The following is a 26,174-nucleotide window of genomic DNA, read 5'->3' as shown; positions in this document are numbered from 1 at the left end:
AACTATTCATATTAGTTAACAAAATACATGCTAAATACATTTGTAGTAAAGATCAGACAAATTAGATAAATACTATTGGGAATTGTGTGAGTGTCACAACTGTGTCTTTTTTAGAAGCGGTGTTGTGCCAAATGCTTTGATAGATGCCACTTCTTTGAATCATGTGAGGTGTGAGTCTGTGGTGAGAAAGAAAATATCAGAAATAAGAGTGCATGAGAGACAGTTAAGGTTTTAATCATCAGAGTATTAGTTAAAAAATTTCATAGGGCGATGTTTTTAGATGGAGAATGAGTCACCCTTGCAAATGATAGTATTATGCATTTAATTGCTTAAAAATTTCAGTGGTGTGTAGTCATCCTGATCATCATTTCCAAGGATAGACTTTAGAAAAGGCACCACTCTGAAAAGATTGATGTGGAAGTCTCTTGAATCTTCAGTGGACTCTACCAGGCCGCCGGCCCTGCAAAGTAACTGGGTTCCCCAACTGACCACTCCAACCTGTGAAAAACAATTACAAAGTCAGCAAGCGTACACATACAATAGTTATATTATTCAAATTATTCTTTTCAGTAAATATTCACCACCTGGTTTTACTTATTTGTGAGACAGTTACTGTGCAATTATTTACCTGTATTGTGCGGTACTCGTAGGTCTTAAACACAGCACCTCCACCATCACCTATCCAAATAAATGTACACATTCAGTTACTAAACTGCATCTTATAGGTTAGTGTAGAAACTATACAAGTGACGGGGAGAACAAACCTCCACATGCTATATGATCTCTGTGACCAATCAAACCACCAGTACACAGGAAATTATTTGTCACAGCAATCGTTGGATCCCTCACATTTATGCCTTCTGCCTTCAGCGCTTTGTTGATGCATGTATTTCTCTGCATTGAGTCATCAGAAGTACCAGAAGAATAAAACCAACCTATTTTAAAAATGAAACAAAGCAAGCTTGCAGTCACTGAACCCCACAACAGCAAAATGCAACTTACATTATCGCCAAGTTTAGCAAAGACATCTTTTTCTTGTACCAGGGGGTCCATCCTAGTTAGGAAATTGAGTCTTTCACGTTGTTTACTCAACAAAACTTGTTCTGTAAATTAGGAACAAAAATAAACAATATATCATACATGTAAGAGACATAAAGATTTCTTAATTTTCTTGGAGATGTCTTGTTGAAGTAACAGATTTTTCGCATTGTGTCTTCAACAGAGTTGTTCTGCAAGAGAAACCCATATGATGCAAAACAAAAACTACAGTAACTTGTTTTATTCATTCAATTCATATTCAAGGTCACTAAATTGATATGCACATTTATATCTTGTTGTGTTTTCTATGAACAGCAGGTATGCAGTTCGTATGCACTTCATACCACTTTCCATATTCTATTGTTTTCAGCTTTTTCTTTGTCTTGCCTACCATCTCTCATCTGACTCAGCATGTTTGATTTAGAGTGCTTAGTGACTGTTTTGTTTTTCCTGACTGAATCAGTGCACCTATTATTGGACTAGTCTAAGTACTGGATTTTTATCACTTCCAATGTCTGTCTGCATGTTCTGTACTCATTCCCACTTAAGTTTTTTTTTCTTTTAAATTTATTCATTTTGATTTATTTTGTATTATTGATCGTGCTTAGCATGTTTCATATATGCTGTAAGAATTCATGATGCAAATAAAAGTGTGAAACTTGCAAATTTGGGTTTAATACTCTAATTTCCAGGCTGCAGAGCGCACCTGGATATAAGCGACAACTTCAAGCGTGCAGCAGCTCTGTTTCCTTCTTCAACAGCCACATTGATTGCCTTGAAGTCTGCATCACTGGCATTTCTTTGTGTGTCTTTCATGATGCGAGTGTGTGCATGAAGTGCAAACATGACTTGTTAGCCAGTAAATTCCATACATTATTTTTGTTTAAGCTCCAAGTGTGCAGAGTTTTTCCTTCCCCTCTCAACATGAAAAAAACTGAACTATGCTTTCTTCTCACCGGTGGTGTATGTTAGGACCGGAGTCTGCTAATTGACCTGGATTACGGTTCCTGAGAAATACCAAGTTTTACACTGGGACACTTTTGGCAAGCTTGCCAGTCTCAAGTAAAGGACAGAAATGGCACAGCTTTGGTCCATCATCCCTGTTCCAGTTGGACTCGCGGGCCATTTTACAAAAATGTACTAGTTTTATACGTTTTTTTCTTGTTTTTTTTTTTTTTTTTAATCTTACTGCTATTTTTTTCAATAATTTTATTGTTAAAATGATGAAAATAATTCTGCTTGCTTTATTGTCTTTTTAACTATTTCTTTTGCTGGTATTTTGAAGAACCCTCAAACCAACCAGACAACTGAAATCCCACCAAAGATAAACCATGGGACAAAAACCAGAAGTATTGTTGCCTTTTCCTACCCTTTTCACAAATCCGTATCTATCCTTACTGACCCACTGCTTCAAAGATGTATTTTATTTGTGTTAAAAGTAGCCACTGGCATTCTATTAGGTAGTTGATGGCTATGCTAAAAGCCTATTCACAGCCAGTTGTGGTATATTAAACAGTCTGTTAACCAGTTTATCTAAATCTCCTACATTAAATCAAGTTGTTGTTGTCTTCATGTGGACCATGTTGTACAATTATGTTTGAGTATGATTGTGGTTACCACACCTTGTTGTGCACATGTTGAAACACCGACCAGTTTCAGAGCATAACTGGTTTCTTGGGTGCAAGGTATGCAAATAGGTCTGAAAAAACATTTTAGTTCAAACTAAATGTTGAAGTTTTTTTTACTTATTTTATTTTTTTTTTTATTAAACAAATAATTCTAAAAGCAGAAGGACAATACAATTGTGAACATTAGTGTTTGCACACAATTCTTACCTTGCGACAGCAGAGATGTCAATGGCAGTTTCCAGTTGGATAAGCGCCACATCATAGTCATAAAACTCATTTACGCCCTGATCCATTCTTGCTTTAATATTGTAATCTGGGTGTAACATGAAAGTTTTAACTTTTTTTACTGTAAATGAAAAAAAGGAATAAAAGATTTAGTCTGGAGTCATTGCTGTACCTGTTGCTGTCATCAGGAGTCAATGACAATACTGTCAACATTTCTTTACAAAAATAACATTAAAAATAAAATATAGAGAAAAAAAATCATTTGCTAATTCTTTCACTTCAAAGTATTGAAAATAGCCATTGTTGGAATTAGAATAGACAATTTTTTTAAGTGACAAAATGAGAGATTGTTATGTTCAGCAAGATTATGTGAGTAAGAATAACAATCAGATGTAAGTTCAAACTTTAAAGCAAATATTTATTACCTATGTTGCCTGGTCTGTCTTCTATTTCAACTGTGACATGCTCCGGCAGGTCACCAAAGTGGAAGCAGTGAGCAGCAGTCAATACAAAATTAGGTGATACCAGAGAGGCGAGGCATTTTGTTGGTGATTCTCCCTTAAGTTTTAAATAATAATAGATGTATTACAAGCCAATAAATTATTATTGTAAGTATATAGTTTAACACATTGTAGTACATTACTGTTTAATATCTAAATGATTATATTTACCCCAACATCTTTTTGGATTGTCATAAAAGATTCAGAGAAAAATATTCACAAAAAGCAAAAGGTAAGTAAAGAGATCATTTGAAGTTACTAGTTGAGCATGATTAAAAAATTCCATAAGAGAGTTAAACTAAATGACACAGTACTAATTTACCATGATAGTAACAAATGCCACCCATGGATATCTTTTCCTCTTGCTTTCTCTGTCGCCTGAGGTGTCGTGATCTTTGTGAAGTCCACACAGACCAACCATGTCACGTTCATCTGAAGAAAAACTCAAAATGATTAGAAACAACTGATTCTTATGTTAACAGATGCAGACATATTTACAGTTATATTTATTATACTGCTGAGGTTCAATGCTGCACCTAGAGACAATCCCCCGCGCCCCCCAATTTCTGAATAATTGTTCCTTATTGCATTATTAAGATTTCCTTAAAATGAAATAAAAATCTGCCCCCAATGTTTTGAGTTGTGTTTCTAAAAGGCAGACAGGCAAACCGATGCAGCCGAAAAAATAAACTCTACCTTGGTTGAGGTAACTTAGCTAACCTAACAATGTGTTTAGGGTCCTGAAATCCGTAAATTAATTGTGATTACGCCCTGCGATGGACTGGCGAGCTGTCCAGGGTATACCCTGCCTTTTGCCCAAAGACTGTTGGGATAGGCTCCAGCTTCCCCATGACCCTGAATTGGCTTAAGCGGTAAGGAAAATGAATGAATAATTGTGATTACATTACATTGCCCTTAATCATATCTGTCCATCTGTGCTACATGAGTGTTGTCAGGTAAAATAATGAGTGATGATTCTGCTTTCCTCTTAAGTGCTTGAGAAAACAAAAAACTTTGTATGTCTCTATTTTTCCTTGGTGCTGCTGCATCAGTGGTCAGTGATGAAGGTTACAGTGAGAACTAACAAATACACATTCTGCAGTTAGACTATAGACATATAGACAAAGATTAATTCAAACTACGCCTCTCTTTTTTTTTTTTTTTTTTTAGAGAAAACTCACCAAGTATTTCATCAATGGTTTCCTTTAAATTTGTATCATGTTTTAATCTGAAGTAATGCCGGCCTCCAGTTCCTGTTGTGAGGGGCTGTAGGTCTTCATCAAAGATTTCAACCCCAATGGCAAAAATATAGATGTCTGCAACAGAGTGACATTTTGCCTGCTTGATCAGGGTTTCTTTGATCAGTAAGAACAGGTTAAAAATTAAAGGTGCAAGTAAAAGCAATTACATGTTTGTAAACAGAAAAATTTGTAAAGTGGTAGTGACAAGACTTATTGATTAAAGTCAACGAATCAACAAAAAAAGCATGAAGCTCATTCAAGCCTGACCAAGATATTCCTGTCTAGATGCTTCAGTATGGCCCATGTACACCAGGTTCTTTATTCTGGCCACTGTGGGTTCTGGGGTATCACCCATGTTATAAGCACCTGCAGAAAAAGAAGATACGTGTTAAATTACTGAAAGAACCTTTTGATGGTCATACCCCTATTTTTCCCCCTTATGATACAAATACATAATAATGACACAAAATGACTACACACACACACACACACACACACACACACACACACACACATATATATATATATATATATATATATATATACATATATATATATATATATATATATATATATATATATATATATATATATATATATATATAGTAAAAATCCAATAAATACACAAGAGTATGAAGATTACCATCTGTGAAAAAGATGAGGACATGACGATGTTGCTTAAAAGCTTCTTCTCCAACTCGTTGTTTTATGAGAACCATGCGCTCTTCGAATCTCCTGAAGGCATTGTTCATATCTGTTCCAGTGTCTTTGCCTTAATTCACACATATACACAAACACACACACACACACACACACACACACACACAAAGACACACACACCGTTTTAAACTCAACATCCAGATCTGGTTCTGTGTTTGACACATTGGCCATTTGTTTGTGTGTTTCACTCACCACTTGTATCAAAACCTTGTAATTTTTCAATGATGGAAGACAGTGTTACTGTGCCAGTCAAGAAATCAAGAATGTTGACAATTTCATAAACGTCAGAAGAGAAAAAGATAATTTCATAGTTTGGTATCACAGTGAATGATGAAATCTGTGGACATAAATAAGGAAAAAACTTTTACAATCTTTCAGCACATCTTTGTAAACACATGAAAAGTCGTGGAATACTTTACTAATCTAACGTAATCCTGTATTTCAGTGTATGGTCTTTATAGTCTTTGTATAGAACAGACTGTGGTAGTGATAGCTAAACAGAGTAAGTTTTACATGTTAGTTGTATAGTGTCTCAGTGTCAAAAACAAAACCCAATGAGAAAAGATCAAAAGAAGTATGTCAAACTCAAAGAAATTTAATTTATTAGTCAGGCTTAGTGGTTGCCGAGACAGTTGTTTTATTATTAGTATTAGAAAAAGTTTTGTAATCTCTATATGTCACATTTGTGTTAAACTCACTTCTGAGATCAAGTGATTGATTTAATGTTCAAATTAGTTTAACTTACGTAAATACTTCTATGTTGTAAAACAGCTCAGCAGTTGTATTTCCTGTATAAAACGGCAGTACTTACTGTACTAGAGCTGGGATTGAATCGAACAATAACATTCGAATCTATTAAAATATAATTATTCCAGAATTGATTTATAAAACTGGGAGATCAGTATTTTTAAGTATGTTTCCTTTTCTGTTGGTTATAGGTGACCTTATAATTGTAAGATGCTCAGCGGTATCTTAGCAAACATATCTAAAAAGTTGATTTCTTGCCTCCATCCAAAACTGTCATGTTTTTTGCCATCCTGATCTCCTGGCACTCATCATTGGTTACTCGATCCACCTGCTGGCTCCCTAATTGCCTCTGCTTTCTCATTCAGTTCACCTGGTTTCCTTTTCTCTCACTGCCTACTTAAGCTCCCTCCAAACCCTCCTTCTCTGCCAGATAATAATCAGACCTATGTCTAGTTTTGTTTCCAGCGGTCTACGGATTGATCCTCAGTTGCTGACCTTCTGCTTTATGCCCCTGGATTACCCTCCTTGCCTTGCCCTTGACGGACACCGCAACTTTTTGGATCTTCTGGTTACCGACCCTGCCTGTCTTTGGATCTCTGAGCCTTGTCGTTGCCTGGACGAGTATTTTGCCATCCTGTCTACCTCCCAGCTGTTGCCTGGTTTCTTCTGCAGACCATTCCCCCGGACTGATCTTTTGTTCATACCCCTTCACCAATAAACTGGTCATTTGTCCAGAACTCCCTGTGTGTGGCTGTATTACGGATCCTCAGGGTAACTCATTACAGTATTATCTGGCCAACATGGATCCATCGTCCACACAGGATTGGCGCTCGTGTGTTGAGAAGTCCATCACCAAATTGGAATCAAGCATGCAGGACATGATGACTATGCTCTCTAACCTCTCCTCAGTTACAGCTCCACTGGAAGGTGCCTCTGTCCAAGCTACTGGATCATCGTCTCTTTGCCAAGTCTCACCTTGCCATGAACCACGTCTGACTCCTCCAGAGGTATTTTCAGGTGAGCGGAGTCATTGTCGGCCCTTCATAACCCAGTGTGAGATCCACTTTGAATTGCAGCCCTCTTCCTTCCCGTCAGAACGGGCTAGGATTGCCTATATGATTTCACTTTTTTCAGGGAAAGCCAAGCTGTGGGGAACGGCCGAATGGCAGAGAGACTCGCTCATCTGCTATGATTACAAGGACTTCACAAGGGAGCTCATCAGAGTCTTTGACCCAGTCCCACCTGAGAGAGAAGCTGCCTGGGGTCTGTTAGCTCTAAAGCAAGGCAAGAGGCGGGTTACTGACTATATAATAGATTTTCATACTCAGCAGAAAGCCGCTGGAATGATGAGGCATTATGTGACGCTTTCTATCAAGGACTTCATGAGGAGATTAAGGACGAACTGGCTACCCGGGAAGCTCCGAGATGTCTGAACCAGCTGGAGATGCTCTCCTCCAGGATCGATCAGAGGCTTCACGAACGCAGAGTGGAGAGGAGCCGAACCACTAACAGCCTTCGCACTGCATCAAGGCCCGTGTCACAATGTAATCCCCTGGCACAATCTCCTGTATTTCCAGCTCCAGTAGGGGACCCTGTGGTTCCCATGCAGATTGGACGGACCCGCTTGACACCACAAGAGAGGGCACGACGTTCAAAGGAGGGATTGTGCTTCTATTGCGGAGAGAGCGGTCACCTGGTTCACCGGTGTCCATTAAAAGACCAGGCTCAGTAGGAGATACGAGGTTCCTACTGAGTCAGAGGTTGGCGAAATCCTCTTTAGTCTCGTTACAGGCACAACTCCTCATAAATGGTCTTCCTGAGCAGGTTATGGCATGTATCGATTCTGGGGCTGATACGGAATTCATTGATGCAGGCTTGGCAAGATCCCTTAACATTCCATTACTACCCACCTCTAAAAAGCAAAAAGTATTTGCACTTGATGGTCATGTGCTGCACCAGATCACGGAAGAGACTGCGCCTCTCAAGTTCATTGTAGGAGGAAATCACCAGGAGATGGTATCCTTCCTTGTCATCCATTCCCCTGAGCTACCCATTATTCTTGGTGCTTCATGGCTGCTTCACCACAATCCGCACATTGATTGGAGGACAAGTGAGGTCCTGAGCTGGTCATCCTCTTGTTATTCCACATGTCTTCTAACGGCTAATTCACTCTCCACTGAACCAGTTTGTCAAGAGACCTACCCAGATCTTTCTAAGGTTCCTCCTGAGTATCACGATCTCAAGCAGGTATTCAACAAGCACTTGGCAACTTCTCTTCCTCCACATTGTCCCTATGACTGCTCCATTGATCTTTTACCCGGTACCTTCCCTCCCAAGGGCCGTTTATACTCCTTGTCAGAACCTGAGACTCATGCCATGAAGGAGTACATTGAAGGGGCACTTAAGACTGGAATAATACGCCCCTCTTCTCCTGCTGCTGCAGGGTTTTTTTTTGTAGGAAAGAAGGATGGAACTCTAAGACCATGCATTGACTACAGAGGACTAAATGACATAACTATAAAGAACCGTTATCCTCTTCCCCTTATGAACACTGCTTTTGATCTCATTCAGGGTGCCACCATCTTCACCAAGCTGGATCTCAGGAATGCCTATCACCTCATCCGCATCAAAGAGGGAGATGAGTGGAAGACTGCATTCAATACACCCACAGGGCACTACGAGTACCTTGTCATGCCTTTTGGCCTAACCAATGCCCCTGCAGTTTTTCAGTCCCTAATTAATGATGTTCTCAGAGATATGGTTGGACTATATGTTTTTGTTTATCTTGATGACATTTTGATTTTTTCCAAAGACCTCCCCACGCACCAGAGCCATGTCCACACTGTCCTTCTCCGTCTTTTACAGAATAACCTTTTTGTAAAAGCAGAGAAGTGTGAGTTCCACCGAAGTTCTATATCGTTTCTGGGCTATGTCATCTCGCCCAACAGAATGTCCATGGATCTCAGCAAAGTTTCAGCGGTGAAGGAATGGCCGGTTCCCCAGTCTCGCAAGCAACTTCAGAGATTCCTCGGCTTTGCCAATTTCTATCGCAGGTTCATAAGAAATTACAGTTCCATCGCCTCACCTTTGCATGCTCTTACTTCATCTAAGAATAGGTATATTTGGAACACAGCGGCGGACCGTGCCTTCTCTCACCTACAGGACTTGTTCACCTCAGCACCTGTCCTCCATGCACCGGATTCTGATCGGCAGTTTATTGTTGAAGTGGATGCCTCTGACTCAGGAGTGGGTGCTATTCTAAGTCAAAGGTTTTCTGATGGCAAGACTCATCCATGTGCCTTCTTTTCAAGAGGTCTCTCCACAACCGAGAGGAATTATGATGTGGGAGATCGCGAGCTCCTGGCGGTTAAACTGGCACTCGAGGAGTGGAGGCACTGGCTGGAGGGGGCTAAGCACCCATTCATTGTGTGGACAGATCATAAGAACCTTGAGTACCTACGATCTGCTAAGAGACTCAATCCCAGACAGGCTAGATGGTCCCTGTTCTTCAGCAGATTTAACTTCTCCCTATCCTACAGACCAGGAACTAAGAACACCAAGCCGGATTCTCTCTCAAGGCTTCACGAGGTTCCGGAGGAGGGACAGTCCGATGGTCAGCATGACTACATCCTTCCCCATTCTGTCCGGCTGGGGGTCGTCAGACTTGGTTTGGAGAGAGAGATAAGGGAGGCCCAACAACAACACCAGATTCCTGAGAACTGTCCCCAGGGTCGCCTCTTTGTTCCAGTGCACCTTGTCCCAGAGGTACTGTCATTTTGTCATTGTTCTCGTTTATTTTGTCACCCAGGTGTGACCAAGACTCTGTCAGTGGTACAGAGTCGCTTCTGGTGGGAGACCTTGGTCCAGGACATCAAGGAATTTATCGCTGCTTGCCGTGTCTGTTCCCAAGCTAAGTCTTATCAACCGCCAGCTGGTTTTCTGCGTCCACTCCCAATTCCACGTCGTCCTTGGTCTCATTTGTCAATGGATTTCATCACAGGTCTGCCCAATTCCAAGAATCATTCAGTACTACTTACCATAGTTGACCGTTTCTCCAAAATGACTCATTTGATTCCTCTTGCCAAGTTGCCGTCTTCTAAGGAATTAGGGGAGATCCTTGCCAGGGAGGTATTTCGTTTACATGGACTTCCGGATGACATCGTCTCTGACAGAGGTCCCCAATTTGTGTCTCGATTTTGGAAGGAGTTTTGTAACCTTCTTGGGATCCAAGTGAGCCTCTCCTCGGGGTATCATCCACAGACAGATGGACAGACAGAGCGGGTCAACCAGGAGGTGGAGACTAAGCTACGTATGTTGTGTGAACGGGATCCCTCCATGTGGTCACAGAACATTCCTTGGGTGGAATATTCCCTTAACTCGCTCCCCTCCAGCTCCACAGGGCTCTCTCCGTTCTACACTGTTTATGGATACCAGCCGCCAGTCTTTGATTTACAGGAGATTGCCATCACAGTCCCCTCGGCTCACTCAGCAGCACTGAGATGTCAGCGTGTATGGCGGAGGGCTCGTTGTGCCCTGTTGAAGACGTCTGCAGTGTATTCACGGGCTGCTAATCGTCGGCGGATTGCTGCACCGGAGTATCAAGTGGGGCAGGAGGTGTGGTTGTCAACCAAGGACCTTCCCCTTCGGGTTGAGAATCGCAAGTTGGCCCCTCGCTTCATTGGCCCTTTCCCTATAACCAGGGTGGTTAACCCCATGGCTGTACGTCTTCGACTGCCTAGGACCCTGTGGGTTTGCCCCACTTTCCATGTCTCCCGTATCAAACCTGTGTTCTCTTCCCAGTTTGCACCCCCCTCCGGGCCCCCTCCTCCCGCCCGGTTCATTGATGGGGGGGCCTGCCTACACTGTTCGTCGTCTACTCCGCTCCCGGCGGCGGGGCCGTGGGTTGCAGTACCTGGTTGACTGGGAGGGCTATGGGCTGGAGGAGCGCTCTTGGGTTCCTGCTCGTTTTATTTTGGATGGGTCCCTTGTTCGGGATTTTCATCTCCACCATCCTGACATGCCTGGTGGTCCGTCTGGTGCCGGACCTTGAGGGGGGGGTACTGTCATGTTTTTTGCCATCCTGATTTCCTGGCACTCATCATTGGTAACTCGGTCCACCTGCTGGCTTCCTAATTGCCTCTGCTACCTCATTCAGTTCACCTGGTTTCCTTTTCTCTCACTGCCTACTTAAGCTCCCTCCAAACCCTCCTTCTCTGCCAGATAATAATCAGACCTATGTCTAGTTTTGTTTCCAGCGGTCTACGGATTGATCCTCAGTTGCTGACCTTCTGCTTTATGCCCCTGGATTACCCTCCTTGCCTTGCCCTTGACGGACACCGCAACTTTTCGGATCTTCTGGTTACCGACCCTGCCTGTCTTTGGATCTCTGAGCCTTGTCGTTGCCTGGACGAGTATTTTGCCATCCTGTCTACCTCCCAGCTGTTGCCTGGTTTCTTCTGCAGACCATTCCCCCGGACTGATCTTCTGTTCATACCCCTTCACCAATAAACTGGTCATTTGTCCAGAACTCCCTGTGTGTGGCTGTATTACGGATCCTCAGGGTAACTCATTACACAAAACCAGACGCTCTTACTGAAATCCTGTCAAATTTTGATTTTTTTAAATAGCGCTCTAAATTAGTTTGTTCCTGGACACCCAATGATAATAATTTCTAAAAAATGTAAATGTTGAAACTTCAGAAATAAAGAAGATAAATAGGTTTTGGTGGATTGTGCTTAAATCACAATGACAATTCACTTGTTTGCCTAAAATCACCTTTTCTAATCAAAACAATGCTAAATTCAGATTTTTTTTTTCATTAACCATTGTGTTACATTTACTTGTACACTATTTAACAGCTTATTACCTCTCACGTTAGACTATAGGCTCTGCTGTTTGCAGCAAATACCAAATGAAAGTGATGTCACCACACACATATATAAACTCCAGATTTAATCCAGTAATGAACTGGTTAATGTAGACAGCAATCTTTTCAATATTGTATTTCAAAAGTGTATGTAGATGCATCAGATCAGATTATCAAAGTCATCTGATTACTTCCATATCTGCTTTGGTGATCATGTAAACAGGCTCATTGTTATATTTAAGTATGTACTATTCAAGAAAATTCATACATAAATATCTGTAAATTATTCAATATCTAATCTAATTAGGCTGAGAATTTAATCAAATTTGTGCGGAGCTAATTAGTGACATTACCCATCCCTGATTTCCCCCTGTATGGATCCTTAATCAGCAAAACAGAACAGATATATCACTGTGCCAACAACTATTTAGCTGAGCCTTGCACATGCACCGTTTTCTCAGCTCTTCTTCCCTTCTTTTTACTTTACATTCGACATGCTCCACATTGTAATTGCAGCTATGTAACAACACCAAGCGGTTTTTTACAGCCAAATGGTAGTAAGACTGTATCTCACCAAAAAGATTAAATTTTCTTAATATATATATCAAACACAGTACATCCAAACAAAAACTGCAAGTAACTTAAATTACCCAACAGTGCATCGGTATCATTTTCTAACATTTTGTGTCTCACCTTTTCAATAAGTGTTACGATAGTTTCTCTTGCTCTTTGGAAGTATTCTTTGTCGATGCTCTGAGAAATGTCCACAGCGATGTATATATTGAGGGTCCCATTTTTTGAAATCCTGATTAATCTTTCTCTTTGTATGTCATCTAAGTAAAAACAAATATATATGCACCATTCACATTATATTTTATACTTTGCAAATATGTAGAAGAGACAGTAGATGGATGGATGGATGGATGGATAGATAGATAGATAGATAGATAGATAGATAGATAAATGTGTGTTCCAAGGTTTATCGTGTGATCCAGTTGTCCTTGGAACTTGAAATTCTGAGAAACTTTTGCCCGAAATGAAAGAGTAATCTCGGAATTGCGAGATGGAAAATTATAATCTGCAGAGGACCCCATCATTCCAAAAAAGCAAAGAAACAAACAGAAAACAAAAACCCAGAATGCACCACACATAAAAAGCATCCTAACTTTTTCATAGCAATCTCTGGAGACTTTGACAAAAAGCTTCTTGTCATACTGTGATATTAACAGTCACATAACCAGTCACATTTACTACCATTATATAGTTTCAAATAGTTGTAAAATAGCTGTATTTCTACTTTTATATTATTATTCAGTGTTTTTATGATTATTTTTTATTAGTCAGCACCTCATAAAAGTCTTTCTGATTCTGAATATTATTACTATTCAGCTCAGCATGTTGTGGCACACCTCATGACCTATTGCACCTTTATAATACTGTGTAAACAATACTATAAATGATTTTGTTTATCGGATTAGACAAGAAAACATACCAGTAGGCTGCAGAATGGTGAGGATGCGTTTGATTGCAGTGCCGAATTCCTCTGAAACCTCACGTGCGGTATCATAAGTGTGTTTGTCTACGAATAAGAAAAAGAGACATTCTCAAAACTAAGGTCTCAAGAAAAAAGTATGCTGCCATTACTCCAAAGAGTTACCAATCTTTTTACATGGGCAGCTGGTAAAAGATCAGCTACTTCTCATGTCTGTTAATAATGCAGGATGCAGTATAGTTTATGTGTACGCTAAAGAACTTCCCACGTGCAGTTTTAAAAGGCGCAAATATTGCCAGCATAAAACAGTCAAAACACCATATGTCCATAAGACACATCAGAACTGATCAGAAGCATTTTGGAGAATTTAAAAATGTGTTTATTTTTGTTGTAGAGAGAAAAAAGCTATCCATCAAACAGTAAAGTTGACAAATTAGACCAGTAACACTACATCTGCTACACAAGTCATGTCACTGGTCTAATAAGTCATCTAAAAAGTTGCTTAATGACTGAATTCTGTTCTTCTCTTGGTCTTTTATCTCACAGGCAGTGGATGAAGTTACTGGCATTAACTGACTTCCAGCTGTAAACCTTTATGAGTTACAAAGAAGGCAAATTAGACTCCTGGAAAATTATACACATTGTGTGTAGGTTTCAGTCTTACAGAAACATGCAGGCTCATTGCCAGTCCACTGGCCATTCTCCTGACACACTCGCTCACTGGATCCCACCAAAAACAAGTTGGTATTGCAAGTATATTTCACTTTATCTTTAATTCCAAATGTGTTCCCTGTTCTTGAGGAGCCTGCTGGAATTCCAGGATCAGCACAGGTATCTCCAACTGTGGTATAACAGATAAAAAACAAGACAAACAACTCAAGTGCTTCAAATGGGGTCAAATTGTTCAAAAACTTGAAAGCTAAAAGACGGGAGTGGTGAGTTTCAGATAAAATAATGACCTGTAAACTAGACTATTCAACTAAACAAGCAACGTATTTATAAGCAGATATGATGTAAACTAATGTTTAACAGTGTGTCATAGTACTTTAGCTAATAATATGACGTGTGTTTATTCCATTCTAGATTGTGCCATTTGTTGGCAGCAAATTTTAGTAGCTCTGACTTGCTATCTTGATTTTTTTAAAAGTACAAACTCTTCTCACATAGATATTACCTCAAATTAGGTATTTTTTTATGAGGATTTCATGCCGATTCGGAGGGTGTGCTTCAAGGAAGATTTTTCTGCATATTTTTGGCTTTTTCAAGACTTGTTATGATGAGTCTCCATGGCAACGAAAGACTTGTTTACAATCGGGATCAACTGATTAAACTCTCCCAAATCAGGATCATCAGCGAAACAACATATCAAATCCCGATGGAGTTGAAAAGAAAGAGAAGAGGTTGCAGAGCGGAAGTGAGACAGAGGAGAAAGCGATGGAGATTTAAACCATTTCTCCCAACCGTCCTAATGGGTAATGCGAGATCACTAGCTAACAAAACAGACGAGCTTGAGATGCTAACAAGGTCTCAGAAAGAATACAGAGAGTGCAGTATTATGTGCTTCACCGAGACATGGCTGCATGACCACATCCCTGACTGTAATGTGTCTGTACCGGGCTTCAAAACGGTCCGTGCAGACCGCAGTAGACAACACAGCGGAAAGCTAAAGGGTGGTGGAATTGCAGTGCTGGTTAACCAGTGTTGGCGTTATCCTGGACATGTTACTGTCAAGGAGAAGATATGGACAAGGGACATTGAAATGTTAGCTGTGAGCTTCCGTCCATATTATTTACCCAGAGAGTTTACCGGTGTTATTCTGGTAGCAGTTTATATAATACCTGGTACCACACCAGACACAGCCCGTGACGTCATCAGCTCCGTCGTTGCTCGGCTACAAACACAGCATCCAAACTCATTAATGGCAATTCATGGCGAGACTTCAACAACGTCTCCCTCTCTGCAACTCTACCAACTTTCCAACAGCTTGTCAGCTGCTCCACCAGAGAAAATAAGATGTTTGACTTATTTTATGCAAATATGAATAATGGATACAGTTGTTCTGCCCTGCCTCCATTAGGAAGATCTGACCATAATCTGGTTCTTCTCACCTCCACCTACAAGCCCATCGTTCAGCAGCAACCAGTCATCACAAAGACTATCCAAATCTGGTCTGCTGAAGCTGAAGATGCTCTTAGAGGAGGCTTTGAGGCTACAGACTGGAACGTCCTCTGTGAACCTCATGGAGACAACATCAACACCATGACAGAGTGTGTGATAGATTACATAAACTTCTGTGTGGACAGCATCGTCCCAACAAGAACAGTGAGGTGCTTCCCCAATAACAAACAACAATAACCTCAGTGAGGTGCTTCCCCAATAACCTCAACAAGCAAGTAAACACCTTTCAGGACCCATTACAGTTTCCATATCGTAATGGACTTGGGGTTGAAGATGCCATCATATACCTGCTTCAGAAAGCACATTCTCATCTGGACCATTCAGGCAGCATTCTGAGCTTCATGTTCATTTCTCAAGTGCTTTTAATACCATTCAGCTGCTTTGTTATGTGAGAAGCTCCATAAATTCCAGGTGGATACCTCCACGATAAGGTGACGGCTCAGGGAGAGCCGTCACCTTATCGTGGTGGAGGGGTTTGTGCGTCCCGAAGATCCTAGCAGCTATGTTGTCGGGGGCTTTATGCCCCTGGTAGGGTCACCCATGGCAAACAGGTGTCTAGGGGAGGGACCAGACCAAGCACGGCTCATAGACCCCTATGATGACGACCAACCTGGGCATGAATGTTCCCTTGCCCGGACGCGGGTTACCGGGACCCCCCTCTGGAGCCAGGCCTGGAGGCGGGGTACGAGAGCGAGCGTCTGGTGGCCGGGCCTTCGCCCATGGGGCCCGGTCGGGCTCAGCCCGAAAGGGTTACATGGGCCCCGCCTCCCGTGGGCTCACCATCTGCGGGAGGAGCCGTGGGGGTCGGGTGCAATGTGAGCTGGGCGGCAGCAAGGGGCGGGGACCCTGGCGGTCCGATCCCCGGCTGCAGAAGCTGGCTCTAGGGACGTGGAACGTCACCTCTCTGGTGGGGAAGGAGCCTGAGCTTGTGCGCGAGGTTGAGCGGTTCCGACTAGATATAGTTGGACTCACCTCGACGCATGGCTTGGGCTCTGGAACCAGTACCCTCGAGAGGGGCTGGACCTTCTTCCACTCTGGAGTTGCTCATGGTGAGAGGCGCCGAGCAGGTGTGGGCATTCTCATCAGCCCCCAGCTTGGTGCCTGCACGTTGGGGTTTACCCCGGTGGATGAAAGGGTAGTTTCCCTCCGCCTCCGGGTGGGGGGACGGGTCCTGACTGTTGTCTGTGCTTATGCACCGAACAGCAGTTCAGAGTACCCACCCTTTCTGGGGTCCTTGGAGGGAGTGCTGGAGGGTGCTCCTTCTGGGGACTCCATTGTTCTGCTGGGGGACTTCAATGCTCACGTGGGCAATGACAGTGAGACCTGGAGGAGAGTGATTGGGAGGCATGGTCCCCCCCCTCTGAACCCAAATGGTGTTTTGTTATTGCTCGTCATGGATTGTCTATAATGAACACCATGTTCCAGCATAAGAGTGTCCATATGTACACCTGGCATCAGGATTCCCTGGGCCGCAGTTCAATGATCGACTTTGTAGTCGTATCGTCGGACCTGCGGCCACATGCCTTGGACACTCGGGTGAAGAGGGGGGCGGAGCTGTCAACTGATCACCACTTGGTGGTGAGTTGGCTCAGATGGTGGGGGAGGAAGCCGGTCAGAGCTGGCAGGCCCAAACGTGTTGTGAGGGTCTGCTGGGAACGTCTGGCTGAGTCCCCTGTCAGAGCGAGCTTCAACTCCCACCTTCAGCAGAGCTTCGAACATGTCCCGGGTGAGGCGGGGGACATTGAGTCCGAATGGGCTGTGTTCCGTGCCTCTATTGCTGAGGCGGCCAGCCGGAGCTGTGGCTGCAAGGTCGTTGGTGCCTGTCGTGGCGGTAATCCCAGGACTCGTTGGTGGACACCAGCAGTGAGGGATGCCGTCAAGCTGAAGAAGGAGTCCTATCGGGCCTTCTTGGCCTGTGGGACTCTGGAGGCAGCTGATGGGTACCGGCGGGCTAAGCGGCATGCGGCTTCGGCCGTTGCCGAGGCAAAAACTCGGGCATGGGAGGAGTTCGGCGAGACCATGGAGAAAGACTTCCGGACGGCTTTGAGGAGATTCTGGTCCACCATCCGGCGGCTCGGGGGGGGGAAGCAGTGCTCCATCAACACTGTGTACAGTGGAGATGGGGTGCTGCTGACCTCAACTCGGGACGTTGTGGGTCGGTGGAGGGAATACTTCGAAGACCTCCTCAATCCTACCAACACGTCTTCCCATGAGGGAGCAGAGCTGGTGGACTCAGGGGTGGACTCTCCTATCTCTGGGGCTGAAGTCGCTGAGGTGGTCAAAAAGCTCCTTGGCGGCAAGGCCCCGGGGGTGGATGAGATCCGCCCGGAGTTCCTTAAGGCTCTGGATGCTATGGGGCTGTCCTGGCTGACACGCCTCTGCAGCATCGCGTGGACATCGGGGGCAGACTGGGGTGGTGGTCCCCCTTTTTAAGAAGGGGGACCGGAGGGTGTGTTCCAATTACAGGGGAATCACACTCCTCAGCCTCCCTGGTAAGGTCTATTCAGGGGTCCTGGAGAGGAGGGTCCGCCGGATAGTCGAATCCCGGATTGAGGAGGAGCAGTGTGGTTTTCGTCCTGGTCGTGGAACAGTGGACCAGCTCTATACCCTCTCTGGGGTCCTGGAGGGGGCATGGGAGTTTGCCCAACCAGTCTACATGTGCTTTGTGGACCTGGAGAAGGCATTCGACCATGTCCCCCGGGGGCTCCTGTGGGGGGTACTCCGGGAGTATGGGGTACCGGACCCCCTTGTATGAGCTGTCCGGTCCCTGTACGACAGGTGTCAGAGCTTGGTCCGCATTGCCGGTAGTAAGTCGGATTCGTTTCCGGTGAGGGTTGGACTCCGCCAAGGCTGCCCTTTATCACCGATTCTGTTCATAACTTATATGGACAGAATTTCTAGGCGCAGCCGAGGGGTTGAGGGGATCCGACTTGGTGGCCTCAGGATTGGGTCCCTGCTTTTTACGGATGACGTGGTCCTGTTGGCTTCATCTGGTCGTGATCTCCAGCTCTCGCTTGAGCGATTCGCGGCCGAGTGTGAAGCGGCTGGGATGAGAATCAGCACCTCAAAATCTGAGACCATGGTCCTCAGCTGGAATAGGGTGGATTGCCCTCTCCGGGTCGGGAGTCAGGTCCTGCCTCAAGTGGAGGAGTTTAAATATCTCGGGGTCTTGTTCACGAGTGAGGGAAGGATGGAGCGTGAGATCGACAGACGGATCGGTGCGGCGTCTGCAGTAATGCGGGCTCTGCGCCGGTCTGTCGTGGTGAAGAAGGAGCTGAGCCAGAAGGCGAAGCTCTCGATTTATCAGTCGATCTACGTTCCTACCCTCACCTATGGTCATGAGCTGTGGGTCGTGACCGAAAGAACGAGATCTCGTATACAGGCGGCTGAAATGAGTTTCCTCCGCAGGGTGGCCGGGCTCTCCCTTAGAGATAGGATGAGGAGCTCAGTCATCCGGGAGGGGCTCAGAGTAGAGCCGCTGCTCCTTCGCATCGAGAGGAACCAGTTGAGGTGGCTCGGGCATCTGGTCAGGATGCCTCCTGGACGCCTCCCTGGTGAGGTGTTCCAGGCACGTCCCTCGGGGAGGAGACCCCGGGGAAGACCCAGGACACGCTGGAGGGATTACATCTCTCGGCTGGCCTGGGAACGCCTCGGGATCCCCCCCGCAGAGTTGGCAAATGTGGCTGGGGAGAGGGAAGTCTGGGCTTCCCTGCTTAGGCTGCTGCCCCTGCGACCCGACCCCGGATAAGCGGCAGAAGATGGATGGATGGATACCTCCACAACCACCTGGATCTATGACTACCTCACAAACAGACCACAGTTTGTGAGACTGAAAGGTTGTGTGTCTGAGATGGAGGTCAGCAGCATTGGTGCACCACAAGGAACTGTACTCTCACCATTCCTCTTCACCTCAGACTTCCAGTACAACTGAGTCCTGTCATCTGCAGAAATGTTCAGTGACAGGCTTCTTCAGGTCCGATCTAAGACTGAAAGATACAGAAGATCATTCCTTTTTTTTTTTTTTCTTTTGTCTTGTCCAGCATTTAAGCAGGCAAAATGGATTTTCTGGATGCTCTATTCTGCTGGGCAAATTTACTTTGCCAAGGGAAGCATCATAGATATAATGCTCCCCTTGATATTCTGGATTTTAATTTTATTTTTCTATTTATTTTGCATAATTGTTTGTATTACAAAGTTTGTACTGCTGGACCGGACCGGAGAGGACAGAAGAGAGACAGAAAGAGAATCGAAAAGACGAGAAAACAGAAAACACCTTGTAGAGAGAAAAAGAGAGAGAGAAAGGAAAAAAAAGATTGAAAAAGAGAACAACCTACATACATTTACATGTATATAAGCACACATACACACCCACTTATATATACACACATCCATACACCTATACACACTGGAGTCATGGTGCCCTGCCGTGCTCCCCGGGCACCAAGGCCCTTTCACCCCTCCAACACACTCACATGCACTCTCACACACACACTCACACACACACACACACACACACACACACACATACATGTGTGCACACATTCCCTTCTTACACACACGCACTATCTATCTTGTTGCTTACTGACACCCCATCTCGCACTCCCCCGCTCCTCTGCCCCCCACCCCATTCACACTCACACCCCATAACATCCCACCTCACACGCTCCCCTCGACACACCCTCACACTCATCACGCGCCCCCTCCACACACACTTCTGCTTTACACTCAACCCACCCCAGTTCCCCTTATACACTGTCCCCCTATACATGCCCATACTCCGACCCCATCCCTTCACCTTGCTCCACCTCTATACACCCACACACACACCCCATCACATACTCCACTCTACACACATACATACCCCCTAACCCCCCTTCCACCCGGCTTCATATTCCTTATACACAAGCACACTACATCATACACGCATCTATCTCATTGTGTCCCCCCTAACGTGCCCCTTCCCATACCCCAACCATCTTCATCTGCGTCCCATTGCCCATTAACTGAATTTATTCCCCATTATTTCTCCCCTTCCACCTCCCTCCCCCCACCCACAAAAACACACAACTTCACCCGTTCGCTCACAGTCACCCTCCTCTCTCCTTCCCAACATGCCCCGAGTGCGATGCCCCATGGGGACAGAGGGCAGGCAGGCCCCGACAAAGGCCGCCATGACCACCGCCCACCACCCCCAGTGCACCCCCTCAGGGCCAGCAGCGTCCTCTCCCAGCCAAGACAGCCGCCCTAACAACCAGAGCCCCCAGCAGCCCAAACCAGGGAGCCCCCAGAAGGCACCAACCAACAACACGCAAAGGGGGCGGGAAGGCAGGGAAGGGGAACAGGGGACGGACAGAGACCCCAGACCAAAGGCCCCCCCCAACACCCGCAGGGACGCCACCACCCGAGGACATGCCGCAGTCTCTCCTCGCCCACACACCAGCACATCCATACATTTCCACCATCGCCATGACACACACTCACACACCAATACACACACACTCACAGGCACATACATCCACATCCCAACCCACACAACCCCACCCTCCAAAATCATCCCCCAGATGTCCACATCCCACCCATCCACACCCCGTCACCCACCCATCCACACCCCGTCACTCAAAAATACCCCCAAGCCCAGATCCCTGACCCTCTCCTCCCTCCACTGCATCTCCCCTGAGACATGCCTCCGCGACACCCTCACCCATCCTAACCCCTCCTAACCACTTCCCCTCCACCCGCTTATATACACCCACCACCCCAACCACACAAGCACTCCCTCCCACACACACATCCATCCCCCATATGTCCACACACTCCCCGATACCCCCCACCAAACATGCACCAACTCACTCCTCCACACACTCATGCTCCACCACACTCCCCCATACACATACTCCTACCCCACCCCAAACTAATATACCCTCACAATTCCCTATACACCCCCCCCCCCCTACCCCCCCTTACCCACCCCCCCCCCACCCCACAAAAGATTCTTCAAGAACTTGTTGTCATCTTCTGCACCTGCCTGTTAATGAGCCATTGGTTTGGGTCAGGTGTGTTGTACCTGGAAAACAATAAAACCTGCAGGATGGTAGCCCTTCAGGACCGGAGTTGGTGACCCCTGCCGTACACACATTCCTACACCCCCCCCCCCCCCCCCCAAACACACACACACACACTCATGCACCCCTACCCTCCCCCATTCACTCATCCCTGAACACCCATCCACATGCACCACCATGCTGAGACCACCCACTCCCTTGGTCCCAGGGCCACAACCAAGCACCAGGGCACGGGCCTATCCACCATAACAGCAGCAAGTCCAGGCCAGCCCAGCCCTCCTGGTGCAGGCCAACCCTCCCCCCACGGGAGACAGGGGACAGCCCCGGGCACCGGAGCCCTGGACCCCCACCCAGTCCACCCTGCAGCGGCACGGCAACTCGCCACGAAGCCAAGGCCCGCCAATCCCCCCCCCCCGCCCGCCAGAGACCTCACCCCGCTGCCGCGAGGCAACTCCAACCGCGAACCCACCCAAGCCCCCCCAGGACAGGAGACGCAGCCACCCTAGCAGCAAGGCAGCCAAGATCCCCACCCAGGAGGCTACCACAAACCCACAGACATCAGAGATCCCCCACCATCTCCCAACCTCGGAGTGCAACAAAGTCACATTCTCCCCCCCACACTAAGTGATGAAGCTGATTACAGGGGACCAGAGAAAACAAAACTCGTCCAACTGATCTTTTGAGGAGGCAGACATCATCTCATTACTGATGTGGTCTGAAAAGAGGTTTCTAAACTGAATAATGCTGAAATTCTTTTTTGTCTTCCAATTCATTAGAATAGTTTTCTTTGCTATACACAAGGTAGTTAGGACAATACGTGCAGTGTTAATTTCCATGTTAATATCACCCAAGTGACCAAGTATGCAGAGAGAGGCAGAAGCTGGGATTGTACATTTAAGCCATGTTGGTAAATCTCTGCACACCTCAAGCCAGAAGTTTTACACTGGAGAACAGGACCATACAGCATGCATGTAGTCATCTGTTCTGTTATCTGTGCACTGTGAACACAGGTTAGATGATGCAAGACCCATCTGGAACATTCTTTTTCCTGTGTAATGTGTTCTGTGAAGAATTTTATATTGTATAAGTTGTACGTTTGGGTGTTTAATCATTGTAAAGGTGTTTAAGCATATTTGTGACCAGAAGGTTTGACTAAGGTTAATGGATAAATCAGATTCCCATTTTAAGGTTGGGAGAGAGAGTGTTTCATCCACTTCACACATTAATGTGTAAATTTTTTAAATTAGTTTGAGATTGCTGAGATTAAAGAACTTTGCTACACTGATAGGAAGTTGCGAGTTTATGAGATTCAGGTTGTACTTTTTGCTTATTATAGATCTAAGTTGTTGATATTCTAGAAATTTGTTGCTACTGATTCCATATTGTGAAGTGAAAATGTCAAATGATCTAAATGTTTTGTTTACAATTATATCCTCCAAGTGCTTTATTCCTTGGTTGCTCCATTGAGAGAAGTTCAGCATTTTTTTTTTATTTTGTAGGATATCAGGATTGTTCCAGATGGGTGTATATTTACATGGGAAGAGTGGTGACTTCATTGTTTTAAGGAATTCCCACCAGGCTGTCAGAGAGTAACTAATATTGATGCTTTTAAAACTATTATGGTGTTTGATAACTTGGTTAAGAAAAGGCAAAATTTTGATTTCTAGATTTTCACAGAATGCTTCTTCAAGATCTAACCATGGCTCATCTAATGGGCGAGACTTGTACCATTTTGAGATATACTGTAACCTGTTGACTGAGAAGTAGTAATGGAAATTGGGCATGTCCAAACCCCAAGACCTCCTCAAATTAATTATATACTACAATATTGAATTTCCCTTTGGGGATTAATAAAGTATTTTTCATTTTCATTTTATTTTCATTTTCATTCATTTACGAAATACTACAATTCCCAAAGCAACCTGTGGAATTGAATTAAACTACATGCACCTTAAACATAAAACAGCTAACTGAGAGAAAACCAAAACAGCGTTTTTGTTTGTAAGAACTTACCGTCACGGCTGCAGATGGGAGTGGAGCCACTCCATTTTCCATTTGGTAAGCAAGTACGACTGGATGAGCCTCTCAAGGTGTATCCAGAGTGACACTCATATGTGGTTTCATTAGTGACAAAGTACTTGTGTAGAGAAGGGGAAACAATTCCATTCTGCAGCACATTGGGGTCTGGGCATTCAACAACTGTAACAAAACAAATGGATCTGACTTATGTAGAGCAGGCAGCCTGAGGAAAGTAACAAAACATAATAGTTATATAATTGAGCACTTACGCATGCATTTCTGATGTCGTCTTGGTGTGGGTTCCCATTTGCCATCAGACTGGCATAGATGACGCAGATAAGGGTATGGATAATAATTTTCAGCACAGTGGTAGACCAACTGACTGCCTTTTTCCAGCTTTTTGCTCAGTGTGTAATGTCCGCCCTGGATGTGCAAATCTTCCTCAGTGCAATCACACTGAACCTCACACACTGAAAGGAGATGACCATCTTATCTTGTGTTTACGTCAAACTCAAGTGAGAATTCACAGAATATGTTCAATAAGCTTTAATGCCCCTTGAAAAATTCTTAAGAAATATTTAACGTACTGAAGAAAAAAATATTTTGGCCATTTTTCTCTTTTAGCTCAGAAACATTTCTTACTATTTTACTTGATATCTAATAATTAGAAATGTTTTTAAATAACAAAATACCCAAATAAATGAATGCATGATGATAAACTTATCAAATTAGGAACTTCCACCAGTGTCTACTTTGTTGCAACCAAATTTTCGTTTATTTTAGAAATGCAATGCTTTGAGTCCCGTACAAAAGACTAGATGACTCCAAACAGGGTATTAAAGCGGAAACACCGTCAGCATTTATTTAGATTGAATCTTTTATAAATGGGTTTTACCTTTTGGATTTCCTTGAAAGTGATTATTACTCCATCAGTTTATAATTTGAACTAATCTGTCACCATTTCGTGTTGATAGTTTATGTATTTATCCATTTGTTTTCAGATTATTTGATAATTATTTATCTAAATTTATTTATTGTTGGTAAGTTTATCCTGCGACCCTACAGTGGATTAAGCGGTTTAGAAAATGAATGAATGAATGAATGGTAAGTTTGTTCCAGTCTTTTTCCCTTGGTGTTTGTTATATTTGTATGTAATTTACAATAAGCCCATCAAGTGACTCCTGTTCCTCTTTCAAGATTTTTGCCCCTCTTTTTTTTTTTTATACACTTATTTGTGTTTTAATTCAGCTTTTGGGCTGTACAGTGGCAAATTTTTCTTATCTCACCATAGTAAAGCATCTTCTAAAAAATTTGTTTTAAGACACACTCCATAAATATCAAACCTTAAAATTTAATGCTCCAGTATTATTTGATGGCACAGTAATACTCACGTGTGTGCATTTCTGGAGCAGTTGCCAAAAAAAAAAATCAAGTTTTTTAAATGTGCAGAAAGGATTTGCATGTGTGGAAAAACAAGAAGTTCTTTTGCAAACAGCACACATACACAGCTCAAAACTGGGACAGATTTTGTCCCAGTCTTTTTTCCTCTATCTGATTGGACAGTGACTAATTGAATTGTCCAATAATAGAGGTGATGTCTTCCTGTCCTTGGCTCCTACTTTCTTAAAGGGGAGTAGATATGTCTTAAGATTTTAGGGAGCAGATTCTTTATGCAGAAATGCAAAACTTAATTTAGATATAATCTCTAAAATTATTTGCATACATTATCTACAGATGCAAACTTTTTGTAACTTTAAGTTAAGTCCACAGGACTGTCTTTGGTTTTCTGGAGCAAGCTCATGGCAGGTAGGATGCACAATGGATTTGTGCGTGCGTCAAAGAGCAACTCTGCAAAAGTTCTACAGTCCTTCCTTTTTCCTCTGCTTTACTCAATATTGCATTTTACAGTATGTTGTTGGTTATATCAAATTTAGAAAATAATTCATTTGAATGTAGAAGAAAAACACCCTTGCAAATTATTTAAGAAGTTCTATTAACAATCTGAGCAAGTAATATTTAAACATCCACATGTTTTCCAAGGATAGACATGGGAAGATACATGACAGAAAAAACAACATGTTTGAACATAGGTAAAAGTACTTCACCCATACAGAGAAGACATAGGAGTGCAGCAAACCAATTCCAGCGGACAGATGCTCCCATGTTGAATATCAAAAGGCAAAAAGTTTGAAAATGATATGTTGTTGGAGGCAGTCACATTTCTGAGTGGGCAGGCACAAAGGTAATGCTGCTACCTTTTCAGGGGGGGGACGCAGAGTTTACCTGGGTTGTACCTCTGACCTCAAATATGCTGGAGCTTTTCCTGATTCAGGCTTTACTGCCATGTTTACATAAAGTCATATGTTGCATAAAAACAAACATAATTGTAAAATACATAACAAGTACAACAAACATTTCTGTACATTTTTGTTGCTTTAGATTTGGATCTACTTTGTTA

General features: G+C 43.9%; 1 protein-coding gene across 1 annotated transcript; it reads right to left on the bottom strand.

Moving 5' to 3' along the window:
* Positions 1–321: 321 nt before the first annotated feature.
* Positions 322–25,879, bottom strand: LOC306761279 (complement factor B-like; the record flags this gene model as incomplete). Its single annotated transcript, XM_079247404.1, has 18 exons — positions 322–498; positions 629–678; positions 765–894; positions 1,003–1,103; positions 2,661–2,737; positions 2,874–3,012; positions 3,317–3,449; positions 3,714–3,823; positions 4,573–4,746; positions 4,900–4,998; positions 5,276–5,386; positions 5,545–5,689; positions 12,659–12,798; positions 13,458–13,544; positions 14,122–14,298; positions 23,711–23,896; positions 23,986–24,186; positions 25,822–25,879. The coding sequence occupies 18 exons, from the start codon at positions 25,877–25,879 to the stop codon at positions 322–324; spliced, it is 2,295 nt and encodes a 764-aa protein (XP_079103530.1).
* Between the last annotated feature and the right edge of the window lie 295 nt (positions 25,880–26,174).

Source organism: Telmatherina bonti (genome assembly GCF_933228915.1).
Source record: "Telmatherina bonti genome assembly, chromosome: 10".
Classification (NCBI taxonomy): Eukaryota; Metazoa; Chordata; class Actinopteri; order Atheriniformes; family Telmatherinidae; genus Telmatherina; species Telmatherina bonti.
This window is presented reverse-complemented; position numbering and strand designations above follow the sequence as displayed.